This window comes from Piliocolobus tephrosceles, chromosome 15, assembly GCF_002776525.5.
Source record: "Piliocolobus tephrosceles isolate RC106 chromosome 15, ASM277652v3, whole genome shotgun sequence".
NCBI lineage: Eukaryota > Metazoa > Chordata > Mammalia > Primates > Cercopithecidae > Piliocolobus > Piliocolobus tephrosceles.
The window spans coordinates 73,591,193-73,605,518 of record NC_045448.1 but is presented as its reverse complement, the minus strand read 5'-3'; the positions used below and the strand labels follow the sequence as shown (position 1 = coordinate 73,605,518).

The window sequence follows — 14,326 nt, the reverse complement described above, 5'->3', positions numbered from 1 at the left end:
AGTGTGGTAAGCAGGTTACTGGGAACCACTGTAGCTCCTGAGTGGCGGGGCTTGTCCCTCATTCCACATTTCCCAGAGGTTGGGAAACAGCCAACCTTTCCTAAGTGCCTGCCCTGCACCCAGGGTAATGAATGTATGGGTTACTTGGAGCCCCTATGCAGGATGGATTTCTGTCTGCGACCTGCCTAGGAGAAAGAGCTGCTGGGATGCAAGAGATCCTGCAAGTCTTCTCTGGCAGAAAGGAAATGGGGTCAGCTGTGTTTGGGCTTTGCTGAAAATAGCAGAGCAAATACCAGAGGCAGGATTAAAAATACTTGTGCCCCAAGTCTTCTGTGGGCATCAGCAGGTTTGTCAGATACTGAAGGGAAGGCTTGGCTGACCTACTAGTCTTACCCTGACTCTTAGCATCAAGCTCTGGGGATCCTGGTCAGCACCCTGCCCTTCTGGGCCAGCCCCAGCATGGCCCTAACTGGGAGCACAGAACAGGCAAGTGATCAGTAGGAGCTGAGTCATTTGTATGATGTGCTAGGTGTCGTACTGAGTGTGTAGATGCATCTGTGGGCTGGGTCCCTGCAGTGGCTTCCTGGATGATCTCCGCATACTACCTGGGCCTCTCTGTCCGTTGCCGATACAGCAGACGGAGCGATCTGTGAAATTATACAGGACATTGTTTGTTCCTCTGCTCCACGGTTTCTCAGACTTGGCGCAATTGGCATTTGGAGCCAGATTATTCTTTTCTGCGAGGGCTGTCCAGTGTACTGAGGGTGTTTAGCAACCTGCCTGGCTTTGACCCAGTAGATGCCATTAGCTTCCCCTCCCCAGTCATGACAACCAAAAATGTTTTCTGACGTTACCAAATGTCCCCTGGGTGCAAAATCCACCCCCCCAGTTGGGAACCACTGTTCTAGTAGAAACTATAGTGGTCCCCTTTTGCACTTAGAGTAAAAGCCATAGTCCTTAACCTGGCCTGCAAAGCCCCCAGTCCTCTCTGAGCTTGTCTCCTACTGTTCTTCCCTGTTTGGTCCACTCCAGTCACACGGGTCTCCTTGCTGTCTCTCAAACATGCCAGACAGGCCCACTTCTGCCTCAGGGCCTTTGCAGTAGCTGTTCTGTCTCCTACTAGATAACTGCGTGACTCATTCTCTCCTTCCAGTGTTTCTTCCAATATCACCTCAATGAGACCCACCCTGACCACCTTACTTATGTCTGTAATCTCCATCTCTTCCACCTGCTCACACTTGCTATCCTCTTGTCCTGTTCTATTTTCCCTAGTTTCCTGAAGCACTTATCCTTCTAACATATGAGATAATTTGCTTATTTATTGTTTGTGTTGCATATTGTTTGTCTGTCTGTGCAACCCTCTAAACTCAACAGAAGCAGAGATTTTGGCCCGTTTTTGTCACTGATGTGTCCTTAGCACCTAGAGCAGTGTTCAGCACATAGCAGATGCTCGATAAGTATTTGTTAAATAAATTAATTATTAATTTTCACAATAACCTTGAAAGTATTCACATCCTCACATTACAATTGAGGAAGAGGAGGCTCAGAAAGATTAAGTATATTGCCCTAAAACACATAGCCAGCAAGCGGGAGATCTAGAATTTAAACCCGGGTCTGGATAGAAACAAACTGTGTATAGGGAAGTTGCGATTGCTGCTGTGTGCTATGCTGCAGAACTAGGCGAAGAGTCTCTCTTCTTTCGTGAGTCTGTAGAATTGGGGGTACCCTCACCCGACATAGACTTGCAATAGGTACATACTACCTGGGAGTAACCATGGCAACAAAATTAATGGTGAGGTATAATGCGATTGGCCCAACTGATAAATTAGGAAGTTTTTTTTGTTTGTTTTATGGAGGCATTCTTTGCCTTACAGAAGGATCCCCTTCAGGCTCTGTTTAATTACCTTCTGGAGGTTGTTTTAAATAGGCTCTGTCTTTGCTGCCTTGGGAGGTTTGGAGAAGCAGCTTGGAAGAAGGCAGAGGGGAAGGGGAGCGAGCCAGACTGGGGGTGGTGCTGGGCTGTTCCTCCTCCCTCTGGGTGTTGGGAGTGTGCCCTGTTCTGCCCGAGAAGGCCAAGGCCGGTTGGTGAGTGTCCTCTGCCCCTCCCTTGGGCTCTACACCGAACTTCAGATAGGTTCAGATGGCAGTTCAGCTGAGATGCTGGCTGTTTTTGAAATTAGCCAACTTCTGGGATTGTCCAGCCACCTCTCACCCAGATTGCTTCTCCACACCTGCTCCATGTCTTCATTCACCAAGTTGAGAAATCAAGCAAGGTTCAAAGTCTCATATCCACACTGATTTGTTGTTGGAGCCAGTAGGTCCCAAGGGATCAAAACTGCATAGTTTTATGCTCAGCAGAGGCACAGAGGAGATGGACTGAGCCCACACAAGATGAGGTCTTAAGCAGGAATTGTAGTTTAAAGTGGAGATGCTTCAGTGGTCTAGTGAGACGATGCTGCGGGCTCCCTGTCCTAGATTCCCAGTATGGATGGCCTGTTCACTGCATCTTATTTGACCTCCTGTCGAACTCTTGACATCCTAGGATGATCCTTTTCTATCATCTGTTCGCAGGACTGGCTTGTGAAACTTCAAACTAGCAACCAGCTCTTGGCTTGTGGGTGGTACGTTCCCTGCTGCCATTTTTGCATCCAACATTTAACCCCTTAAAGTCAGTGTTTGATCCAGCAGGTCCTAGGGAAAAGCCTAGACCCAAGGAGTCAGACCTGAGTCCTTGTCCTGTTCTCCCCCTAAGCTGGGCCTGGCCTCATACACCGTAGGACAGGAAGGGACCCTGGAGAGACTTGCTTCTACCTCCTGTCCCTGCTTCTGCCTAATTTTAAAAATAATACAAGTCTAAGCTGTGAGTTAATTTGCAGAGGCAGACTATGTAAGTTAGTGACTGAGAGAGAGCCAAAGTCCATGATCCTGACTGTTGTCACTGCGGCCTGGCGATGGGATCAGCCCAAACAAGGTAAGATCATGACTAGGAATTTTTGTTGAAAATGGAGATGTTCCTCCCACCTCACCCCGAAACCTCTGAGGCTAGTGTGTTGTCAGATGCCTCAAGAAGAGCCTCAAGCACCACTTTAGGTTCCATTCCTTCCTTTCTTCCCTGGAAATCTTTTCCTGATATCACTGGAAGCAGTTTCCAGTAACCCCAAATGGATTATATTAGTTAAAGTGATACTAGCTGCTGTAACAAAAAGATCCCCAAATGCACTAGCTTAAATGAGACAGTTTATTTCTGTCCTGTGTAACAGCTCAAGTTCCAGGTGGGCAAGTAGCTCTGCCCCACAGGATTATTCAGGGACCCAGGCTCCTTCCATCATGTTTCTCTACTGTGTCTTTGGGCGTTGTGCTATCTTCACGGCTGAGGCTGGGCTGCAGCCACATCCTTGCACTGGCTCACAGCAAGGGGACAGAAAGCATGGAGGGGGAGGCACTGGCCTGGAAAAGGCACATCACTTCCCCTCAGATGCCACTGGGGGTCTCAACCACATGGACGAGCCTCATTGCAGAGGAGGCTGGGAATTGTGTAACAGGCCAGCCACCTGCCAGCTTCTGTTCTATGACTATGGACAACACAACAGGACGTGATGTTTGTTGGATAAGGGTCAGTAAAGGGCTTGGAATCTGAGAATAAGTGACTTCGGGCAAGTCACTTCATCTCTCTGAGCCTTAGTTTCCACATCTGTAAAAATGGGAGATATATGAATCCCAACCTCCTAGGGCTGTTGGGGGGATTAAATAAGTGAATAAGTCATTCTGGCCAACCTTAGATGTTGATGTGCTCCAGTGTGGGGGAGACCCAGGTGAGGAGGCCTGGGTGCCCATCTCCATCTTGCCACCGACCCCTGGGGCCCTGGCTTAGTCACTTAGTTTCTCTGAGATGCCTTACCTAGTCTAAAGAGCATCTGTCTACCTCCCAGGCATTTGGTGGATAAAACAATAGAGATGAAGTTGCTTTGAAAGATGATTAACTCCTTTAAAAAACTGCTCATTTGAATAGCTTCCCTCTATTTTAGGCAAAACTATTGAGCACGTTCTATGAGTCAAATATTTTATATATGCATATGTCATTTAACGCTTGGGGTTAGTCAGATTGAGCCAAATGTTAGTACAAATAACACCCAGGTTTCAGAGGCTGAACACAGTCAGGTCTGTTTCTCATTCGTATCTGACTCCATTGCAACTCGGGGACCTGGCAGAGGCCAAAGATGATGCCAAGATGCCTCCTTTCACTTGTGTCTTCTAGGGCCTCACTGTCCTCCACCGGATCCTCCTTGGGAGGCTTCGGCGACTGGAACTGGCAAGCGTCATTTCCACCCACAATCCATTAGCCAGCACCCGGTCCCAGGAGGCCACTTGACTGTGGGGGAGGCTGGGAATCATAGGCTTAGCTGTGTGCCCATAAATGCAGACTGCCAGGGCACCCTCCCTTACAACAACTCATGTTACTGATGGAGAACCAGGCACAGAGGCAAAGTGATTTGCCCAGGGACACACATGGAGTAAGCGACAGAGCCAGGATTTGTCCCCTCCCTCTTTTTCATTGGATCCTGTTCCTCTTCCATGTCTGTCTGCTCTGAAGATGCTAGAGTGTTTTTAAAATATTCTTTAGTTCCTACATTGTCTCCTTTCCTCAGAATTCATTTTCTGTGTATGCATGTGTAGGCTCACTGAGCAATGATCTGTTTCATTGGGGTCCTCCAAATATCAGCATTTCTAGGCAGAGCTGACCATATCATTGGTGAGACTCAATACGAAATAGAAATGCAAGACCGTTGTTCAAAAAGCAAAAGAAGCTTTTCCTTCCTTTCTGAGTTCTCTCTCTCCCCCCATTCTTCTCTCGTCCTGGCAAGGTGTTTTTTTATTTGCTCTTTAGTGTTTCTCTTCCTTAGCCACAGGGAACACTCGTGGGACAAGTGCAGACCCTCACAGGCACCTGGAGTCCTGCCTCACAACTTGATGCATGGGGCCTGCATGGCCCTCCCTGCGCCCAGGCCTCTGACAGGAGTGGAGGGTTGCAGCAGTCACTGGGTGGCCAAGAACTCATTTCAGGGAGGTGGCTGAGGCAGTGGGAGACAGGACCACGTGTGAGCTGAGGGTCCAGGCTGCCAGCATGTGCTCCATTCTCCCACTGCGCTTAACTTATGAAACTCAAATTCAAAGATAAAGTCATGCCTCACTTAACATCAGGGATATGTTCTGAGAAATGCATCATTAGGTGATTTTGTCATTACGGAAACATCATAGAGTGCACTTATACAAACCTAGATGGTAGAGCCTACTCCACACCTAGGCCGTATGGTATAGCCTGTTACTCCTAGGCTACAAACCTGTACAGCATGGTACTCTACTGAATACTGTATGCAGTTGGAACACATGGTATTTGTGTATCTAAACATAGACAAGGTACAGTAAAAATACGGCGTAAAAGATTAAAAAGATGGGGCCAGGCACGGTGGCTCATGCTTGTAATCCTAACACTTCGGGAGGCTGAAGTGGGAGGATTGCTTGAGCCCGGGAGTCGGAGACCAGCCTGGGCAACATAGGGAGACCATGTTTCTACAAAAACACACAAAAAATTAGCCAAGTGTGGTGGCACATGCCTGTAGTCCCAGCTACTCTGGAGGCTGAGGTGGGAGGATTGCTTGAGCTGGAGAGGTGGGGGCTACAGTGAGCTGTGATGATAATCACTGCACTCCAACCTGGGCGACAGAGCAAGACCTGTCTAAAAAAAGAAAAAAAAAGAAAAAAAATGATATACCTTCATAGAACACTTACCATGAATGGAGCTTGCAGGACTGGAAGTTGCTCTGAGTGAGTGAGTGAGTGAGTGGTCAGTGAATGTGAAGGCCTAGGATATGACTGTGCACTTCTGTAGGCTTTATAAACACATATCCTTAGGCTGCACTGAATTTATTGTAAAAATGCTCTCTCTTCAAAATAAATTAACCTTAGCTTACAGTAGCATTACTTCATAAACTTGTACATTTTTAAAACTTTTTGACTATTTTGTAATAATACTTAGCTTACAACACAAACACACTGTACAGCTGTACAAAAAATTCTTGTCTATAAGCTCTTTCCTATTTTTAAACATTTTTACTTTTTAAAAAACCTTTCTAAACATTTTCGTTAAAAAGTAAGACACAAACACCCGTATTATCCTAGGCCTATGTGGAGTCAGGATCATCAATATCACTGTCTTTTAAATCTGGTCCCACTGGAAAGTCTTCAGGAACAGTAACACGCAGGAGCCATCATCTCCTATGATAAGTATGCCTCTTTCTGGAATACCCCCTGAAGGGCCTGCTTGAGGCTGTTTTACAGTTAACTTTTTTTTTTTTTTTAAATATAAATAGAAGGTATATGCTCTAAAATAATAAGTGGCCGGGCACAGTGGCTCATGCCTGTAATCCCAGCATTTTGGGAGGCTGAGGCAGGTGGATCACCTGGCCTCATGTTGAAACCCCGTCTCTACTAAAAATACAAAAATTACCTGGGCAGGGGGTGGGCGCCTGTAATCCCAGCTACTCGGGAGGCTGAGGCAGGAGAAGCGCTTGAGCCTGGGAGGTGGAGGTTGCAGTGAGCCAAGACCGTGCCATTGCACTCCAGCCTGGGCAACAAGAGTGAATATCTGTCTCAAAAATAATAATAAATAAATAAAATAATAAGAAGCATGGCATAGCAAACATATAAACCAGTAACATTGTTTATTATTGTCAGGTGTTGTGCTAGGCTTTTATATGACTGGCAGTGCAGTAGGTTGGTTTACACCAGCATTACCTCAAATGTGAGTAATGCATTATACTATTACTTTAAGATAGCCACAAGGTCACTAGGTCATAGGAATTTTTCAGCTGTCTTGTAGTCTTATGGGACCACTATTGTATATGTGGTCTGTCATTGACCAGAATTCCTTAGGTGGCAATGCCTGTATTAAAGTCAAGACAGCAACCATGTTGGGTGAGGTGGCTCATGCCTGTAATCCCAGCATTTTGGGAGGCCGAGGCAAGTGGATCACTTGAGGGCAGGAGTTCAAGGCCAGCCTGGCCAACATGGCGAAACCCCGTCTCTACTAAAAAAATAAAAAATAGCCAGGTGTGGTGGCGCATGCCTCTAATCCCAGCTACTGGAGAGGCTGAGGCACAAGAATCACTTGAACCTGGGAGGCGGAGTTTGCAGTGGGTCGATATCACACCACTGCACTCCAGCCTGGGCGAAAAAAAAAAAAAAAAAAAAGACAGTAGCATCAGACCACTGGAATGGGACCTCCTTCTCAGCATTGCACTGATGACCTGTCCACGAATCCAGCCCTCTTGTGGGTCATTTCTCTGGGATCCTTTCTGTTTCCCTGGAGAAGGTGTCTCCATCCTCCTAGCTGTGGTGTCCTGGGAGCTGGACACAGACGGGCTCCTTTAGAGACTCAGCACTCAGACCCTTGCCTGGTCCCCCTGTGCCTGTGACCATGTCTGGGCTGTTCTGATTCAGCTTCTCTGGAGAATAAACCTCCATTACCTGGGCGGGAACTTTGGGCCGCCCTGCTCCGTCTGCTCCGTGCGCTGGGACATTTTCAACCTCTCTCCTTGCTCTCTGGCCATGCTGCCTGCACCTTCACGGGGTCTGGAGCTCTAGTTGGGCTGAGCCCACTCACTCCCACTGAGCATGTGGGGTACACTTCCACCCTCTGCAACATTGCCAACCTCTCGTCTCTTCATCAGCTTACCACCTTTCAAAGATGTGTGACATCTTCCGCCTACTGTGTGTCCCCTTCCTCCCTGAGGGGGTTTTCAGCTGGTTTATTCCTTTGCTGTTCTTTTCTCGAGGACTTGGGAAGAAATGGAGATGAAACTGTGCCTTGGCATCACTGTGCCTTACCAGAAGTCAACTTAAGTCTAGATATACTTCTGTTTTAGAAGACAATATTCCTCCATTAAGCACGTATTGAGCACCTGCTGTGTTCCAGGCCCTGTGGGGTTGGAATGTGCTAGGAGACAGTGCTGAAAAGCCAGTTCCTACCTCTGAGTGGCCTGACCGTGAATCCAGAGGGGAGAGGATGCAGAAGGTTATGACTGGGGTGGAGGGTGTGGGGTGTCAGGAGTCTGTGTACAGAGCCTGGAGTCACACCAGGGACAGAGCCCAAACTTGACGGTGCACTTCAGGAAGCTGCTTACTGAGCAAAGAGGGGAGGATTGGCCTTTTATCTTTTTTTTTTTATATATATATATAACCTCTTAGCTGTTAGGCTCTCACTTAACCTTTGTGCTAGCAGTGATTCCACTTTTTGACTTTTCTCTCATCAGTCCCCTCTGTTCCCCAATTATTATTTTTTAAACATCGACTGCTTCTAATCTGCCTGGATCTGGAATAGCAGACAATCAAGTGTGTTGGAAATGTGTCTAAAATAAGAGTTAATTAGGCTGTGAAGTAAGGTTTGAGGGACTCAGCTGTGAGAAAAATGCATAAACTTTAATGTATCAATTTTATAACTTCTATTTTTACTACCCAGTAGCCTTCTTAACTTCTGCAGCTTAATTTATGTTCCAGATGACCAACATTGCCATATACATGAGGCATAACAACCGTTCTATTATAAAACTTTAACATCAGCTGCTGGCTGTATCTTCCTTCTAGCCCCATAGCCTTCTTTCTCCATTAAAAATATATACTGGCCTTTGGTTTTTTTTTTTTTTGGAGACAGGCTCTCACGCTGTCTTCCAGGCTGGAGTGCTATGGCACAATCATGGTTCACTGCAGCCTCTACCTCCTGGGCATAAGTGTTCCTCCCACCTCAGCCTCCTGAATAGCTGGGTCTGCAGGCACATGCCACCACGCCCTGCTAATTTTTAAGAGTTTTTGTAAAGATGGGGTCTCCCTTTGTTGCCCAGGGTGGACTGATCCTGGGCTCAGCGATCCTCCTGCTTTGACCTCCTAAACTGTTGGGGCTACAGGCGTGAGCCACTGTGCCTGGCCCCCGGACAGTGTAAATGTTTATTTACCATGTTTCCTTGATTTGAAAAGGCCTGGGCCGGGCGCGGTGGCTCACACCTGTAATCTCAGCACCTTGGGAGGCCGAGGCAGGCAGATTATGAGGTCAGGAGTTTGAGACCTGCCTGACCAACATGGTGAAATCCTGTCTCTACTAAAAATACAAAAATTAACCGGGCGTGGTGGTGAGCACCTGTAATCCCAGCTACTTAGGAGGCTGAGGCAGGAGAATCGCTTGAACCTGGGAGGCGGAGGTTGCAGTGAGCTGAGATCGCACAACTGCACTCCAGCCTGGGCAACAGAGCGAGACTCCATCCCCCCAACCAAAAAAAAAAGGCCTAATTTATCACATTATAACATCTGTAAAATGAAATGAGTCTTTTAATTGATGGGGGTCTTGGTATTACGGTCACAGTTTTCTTTTGTATGTGGCACATACTAGTGTATCTTAGGATCAGTGGTGTCTTAGATTCGATGCAATACAGTATTTAGGTCATTTGAGGGGTATGACAAATTATTCTGTTTCTCCAATCTGTCTCTTTGCTGGAAAGAGACAGCCTCATCAGCATTTGAAAGGAACTTTTTTCTCCCTACAGCCTTCTTATAATAACAACAGGTATAATAATGTCAGCAACAGTAAGCACTTATAAGCACATGCTATTGTGATGACACTGCTCCAAGAGCTTCCCATTCACCTCTTAAATGACTCTGTGTTAGAGGCATGGCTATTAGGCCCATTCCACAGATGAGGAAACTGAGGCTCAAAGGTAGAAGTGGCACAGCAGGGAATCTAGGCTATCTCTGAAAAAATTGTATTACGCTGCCACTAGTGATTCTGGGAGACAATTGAAGTATCTTCATTTAAATCAGAGGTTTCTACCTGCTTATGACTTAGAGTCAGCTAGGGAGCTTTAGGAAAATGCTGAAAAAAATTATCCAAGGAATTCTAAAGTGCAGACAGAGTCGAGAACCCCTGGCTTCATTGATCCTTGTTAGGTCCCCTAGCTCTGCCATTCTGGGACCTCTCTGGCCCTTACTCTCTGATACCACCCCCAGGATAGGACGGCTGCCCAGCCTGGGCTGGCAAGGACAGCCCGAGCTGCTTATGCTTTCGGAGCTGGATCCCTGGGTTACAAAACATGGGTTGGAAACCTTAAACCAATATATGCTTTTGATTTTTGTTCTTTATTTTCTTTTCCTTTCTCTCTCTTTCTTCCAGCTCTGGAGTGCACAGAAAATCAAGCAGGTAATCCAGTTTTGAATTCTCTATTTCCTTCTCCATGCTGTCCTGGACTCCACCCTGCCCTGTCCCAGGGATCTAGTGGAAGCTCCTCCTCCCGTGGCTCTTCCAGGCTCTCACATTTGCCCTTGACTCCCTCACTCCTTCCTTCTGCCCTGGCACCCGAGGGCCAGAGTCTCTGAAGCCTGGAGCTCAGGCCAGGCTGGCCTTTGCCTGGGTTCTCTGAGCTCCTGCAAGAGACAGGGCTGTGTCCACAAAATCCTTACTATGTGCCTACCATGTGCCAGGCATGGGGGTAGAGGGCCTGCAAGGTAGACATGACCCCATTCCCCATAGACTTTTCCTGTCCACTGCATTCAGCTTTTAGGGTAAGTTAGGAGAAGGGGTGCTATCTGTTTATGGCCCATGGTTTGGTATTCTCTTGCCCCGAGTGGTGGAAAGGCCTAACTGGCCACAAGGCAACTTACAGCCACTGGTGTCTGAATCTTCCCAGAGAAGTTGTCCTCTTGCCTTCTTCCTCCCCTAATGCCTCTGCTTGTCTCCCTCCTCCTTCCCCTTCCCTGTTCTCCCTCCCTGCACCCCTGTCCCCACCCCATTCTCTGTTCCTGCTTTTTCCAGGCTATTCTACACCCGGACACCAATGAGAAGATCTTCATGCCCTTTAGAATGTCAGGTAAGCTCCTGGGGCCCTTCTGGTTCTGGTCAGCCTGGGGTGCTTACTCCAGTCACAGCTCCAGGAGCGTCCAGATGTTTTGGCCTAAGGAGGGAACAGAGCCTGTCACAATTGTGGCCATATTTGCACCTATACATTCACCTCAGCTCACCTGTACAAGACGGGGGCCAGGCCTCAGAATCCTCTGTGGAGCTTGCCTGGCTTTTCTGCCTGAGCAGTTGGGGTGGAGCTGGGCCTTCCACAGGCAAATCTGGTAGCCCCCCCGCACCGCCCACTCCACATCACTCAGCACTCACTGGGACAGCCTCAGTGATGCCTCCTCTAAGCAAGCCCTGGCTTCTACAAGTCATTCCCCCTCTCTTACCAGTGTGTAGCCTGCTGTTTCCTTCCAAGTCCTGCTCCCTGCCCTGCCCCTTTTAGGCAGTCAGTCTCCAGCTTAATTCTCTATTCTCTGGTCCTGTAATTAGCCCTCCTTTCAGAATGGATGCACTGTTATTGCACTGCTGTGCACATACAGAAGGTGGGATTCCTGTTCTGTGGAGACCAGGGGGCAGAGGGGAATATAAGATCCCTGCCCCAGAAAGTCCCAGTGGTCACTGAAGGGGTAGCTGTGTCTATGTGGGCTTTAGGGCTTAGAAAGCACTAGCAGGTACACGAGCTAGGCTGGCATGCTTATCCCCCAACAGTTCTGAGAGTCTCTGCAGAGTCAAACTCACGGATGTGCTGACGCCTCCTTGTTGCCATTTCTCCGTGCAATGGGGTGCACCCACCTTGAGTTATGAGGGTGGGGTGGGAGGGCACTGCTACTGTTGCTTTGGGAAGGCCTCAGAGGGCTGGAGAAAGGCGGTCTAAGTCAAATGGGTCAGTCAGCGTCCCCACCCCCAGAGAGCCTGACCTCATTGGGAGCAAGAAAATAAACAACCAAGGGAGTAGGTGGACATGTGATGTCATTGTGTAAACTGGGGCGTTGAGTGCCCTGTGACCCCCTTGCTTTGCCATGAAAAACTTCAAGGCTCTGAGCATTTTTTTTTCTTTTTATTTGAGACAGAGTCTCACTCTGTTGCCCAAGCTGGAGTGCAATGGCGTGATCTCTCCTCATTGCAACCTCCACCTCCCAGATTCAAGTGATTCTCCTGCCTCAGCCTCCCGAGTAGCTGGGACTGCAGGCACACACTACCATGCCTGGCTAATTTTTGTATTTTTTAGTAGAGATGGGCTTTCACCATGTTGGCCAGGGTGGACTTGAACTCCTGACCTCAAGTGATGCGCCTGCTTTGGCCTGCCAAAGTGCTGGGAAGGGCTCTGAGCGTCTTACAGTTGTGGTTGTAGATGCTCCCCAGTCCCTGCACCTGGCACAGCAGGCTCTCACCCTGAGCCTGGCTTCTCTTGTAATTCTTGACCTTTTTGAGTCATGCATTCCTCTGAGGCCCTGATCAAACTCTGGTTCTCTTCCCCAGAGAGAAGTGGGTAGGAGAGCCATGGCTCATGTGCGTGTGTGATTATGCGCACTCAGGAGCAAAGCTTCACTTTAGATGCAAGTCAATAAGCCCGATCCTGCTGTCCAGCCACTGCTCACCGGCTGCCATGGTTAGAGGTTGGGGACAAGAGGCTGTCCACTGACAGCAGTTGGGGCTGTGGAGGGAGCCTCGCCCGAGGGCTGAGAGCAGCGAGGAGGCTGTACCCAGGGCCTGGCTGCGCTTCACCCCAGCTCCCTACTGCGCCACTGGGGATGCCACAGATTTAAGAAGTTCTGGCACTTAGAGGTGCATGGCTTAGGTGGGGAGGGAATTTTCTTTCCAGAAATGGTCATGATGCTGGCCGGGGAAGTAAGGGCCTGTGTTAGAAAGACAAGCCGAGGGAAGAAGGAAGACATTCTGGGGTCTTTGGAGGATGTTCAGCCTCATGTAGTGAGCGTGGGCAGGGTGTGTCGTGCCTCGCAGGAAATCGTAGGAGGATCACCAAGTGTGAAGCAGTGATGCCCCGGGCCATGGGCAGCCCTGCCTGCAGGAACAGGCCTCTGGGTTCCAGGAGAGAGTGAAAGCTGCCTGGTCAATGGGGAGCAGAGAAGAGGAGGCTGGGGACACAACCCTGGCAAGGGCTGAATGGGGAAAGGGTCTATGAGATTGGAGATGCCTCCCGCCTAACTGACCTGAACCCCTTCATTAAGGCCACTGATGGCCTAAGACCTAACCCGGAGGCTCCTGGGTATCTCAGGTGAGATGTGGGTGGATTATCAGGCCTGCCTCTTTTCTTCTCGTTCACAGGTTACATTCCTTTTGGGACGCCAATTGTAAGTGTTATCTTCAAAGGATTTCTTTTTCTAAAAAATAATTTTAAATGTCTGGCTTTATGTTATTGCTCACAGATAATTGAGTTGTTGATTTAGGATAAATCAATTCCTGGAGAGAGATCACCAAATAAAATGATATGTATTTCTTACCGCATCTCTTGACGCCGATTGGCAAACCTCTTTTCATAAAAAGCCTGATGACTTAAATCCAGCGTGGAGTCGAAAATTGCCTTCTTCCCTGCACGTTTTCTGTCCCCACTGTTGTCATTAGCACCTGCTAGTCATAGGGAAGTTTTCTCAAAGAACTTGGGAAGTAGGAGTGGAAGCATGCCTTCTGAAAAATCAAAGTTTAAAATTAATTCAGAAAGAATTTTCAGCATTCTTTTTGCTTAGTTTTAGAATCAGGATTATGTTTACTCTTTATTTTTATTGGAATACAACATACAGAAAGGTTCATTCATCATAAATGTACAGCTTGGTAAATTTTCAAAAAGCAAGCATATCCAGGGCTGGGCGCAGTGGTTCACGCCTGTAATCCCAGCACTTTGGGAGGCTGAGGCGGGCGGATCACGAGGTCAGGAGATCGAGACCATCCTGGCTAACATGGTAAAACTCCATCTCTACTAAAAATACAAAAAATTAGCTGGGCATGGTGGTGGGTGCCTATAGTCCCAGCTATTCGGGAGGCTGAGGCAGGAGAATGACGTGAACCTGGGAGGCGGAGTTTGTAGTGAGCCGAGATGGTGCCACTGCACTCCAGCCTGGGCGACAGAGCGAGACTCCATCTCAAAAAAAAAAAAAAAAAAAAGCAGGCATATTCAGTAAACATCACTTAGGTAAAGAACAGTCTGACACCCTCCCAACTGAGCTACTTCGGCCAGCTCACTTAAAGATTCAGAGCATCATCGGCATCTCAGAAACCTCACATGTGTCCTTCCCAATCAGCACCCCCACAGGAAATCACTTTTCTGACTTTTATATTTTAGTTTTGCTTGCTATTGAACTTTATTTAAATGGAATGATCAGCATGTGCTTTTTTATGTGTGGCTTCTTTTACTCCACATTGTGAGATTTGCTCATATTGTCTGTAACATTCGTTTGTTCTTTTCTCGTTGCTGTATAATATTCC

The 14,326-nt window shown here is 47.9% G+C and overlaps 1 protein-coding gene across 16 annotated transcripts in view; it reads left to right on the top strand.

Moving 5' to 3' along the window:
• Positions 1–14,326, top strand: part of SFXN5 (sideroflexin 5) — a 129,385-nt gene that overhangs the window by 38,292 nt on the left and 76,767 nt on the right. For all 16 annotated transcript variants that reach the window (XR_002734047.2, XR_002734052.3, XR_002734049.2 and 13 more), the window contains exons 4-6: positions 10,214–10,240; positions 10,853–10,907; positions 13,172–13,197. Coding sequence is in view for 8 of the 16 variants with exons in the window: in XM_023223919.3 (XP_023079687.1) it covers positions 10,214–10,240; positions 10,853–10,907; positions 13,172–13,197 (108 nt within the window). In the remaining 8 variants the exon portion in view is untranslated. The remainder of the gene's footprint in view (positions 1–10,213; positions 10,241–10,852; positions 10,908–13,171; positions 13,198–14,326) is intronic.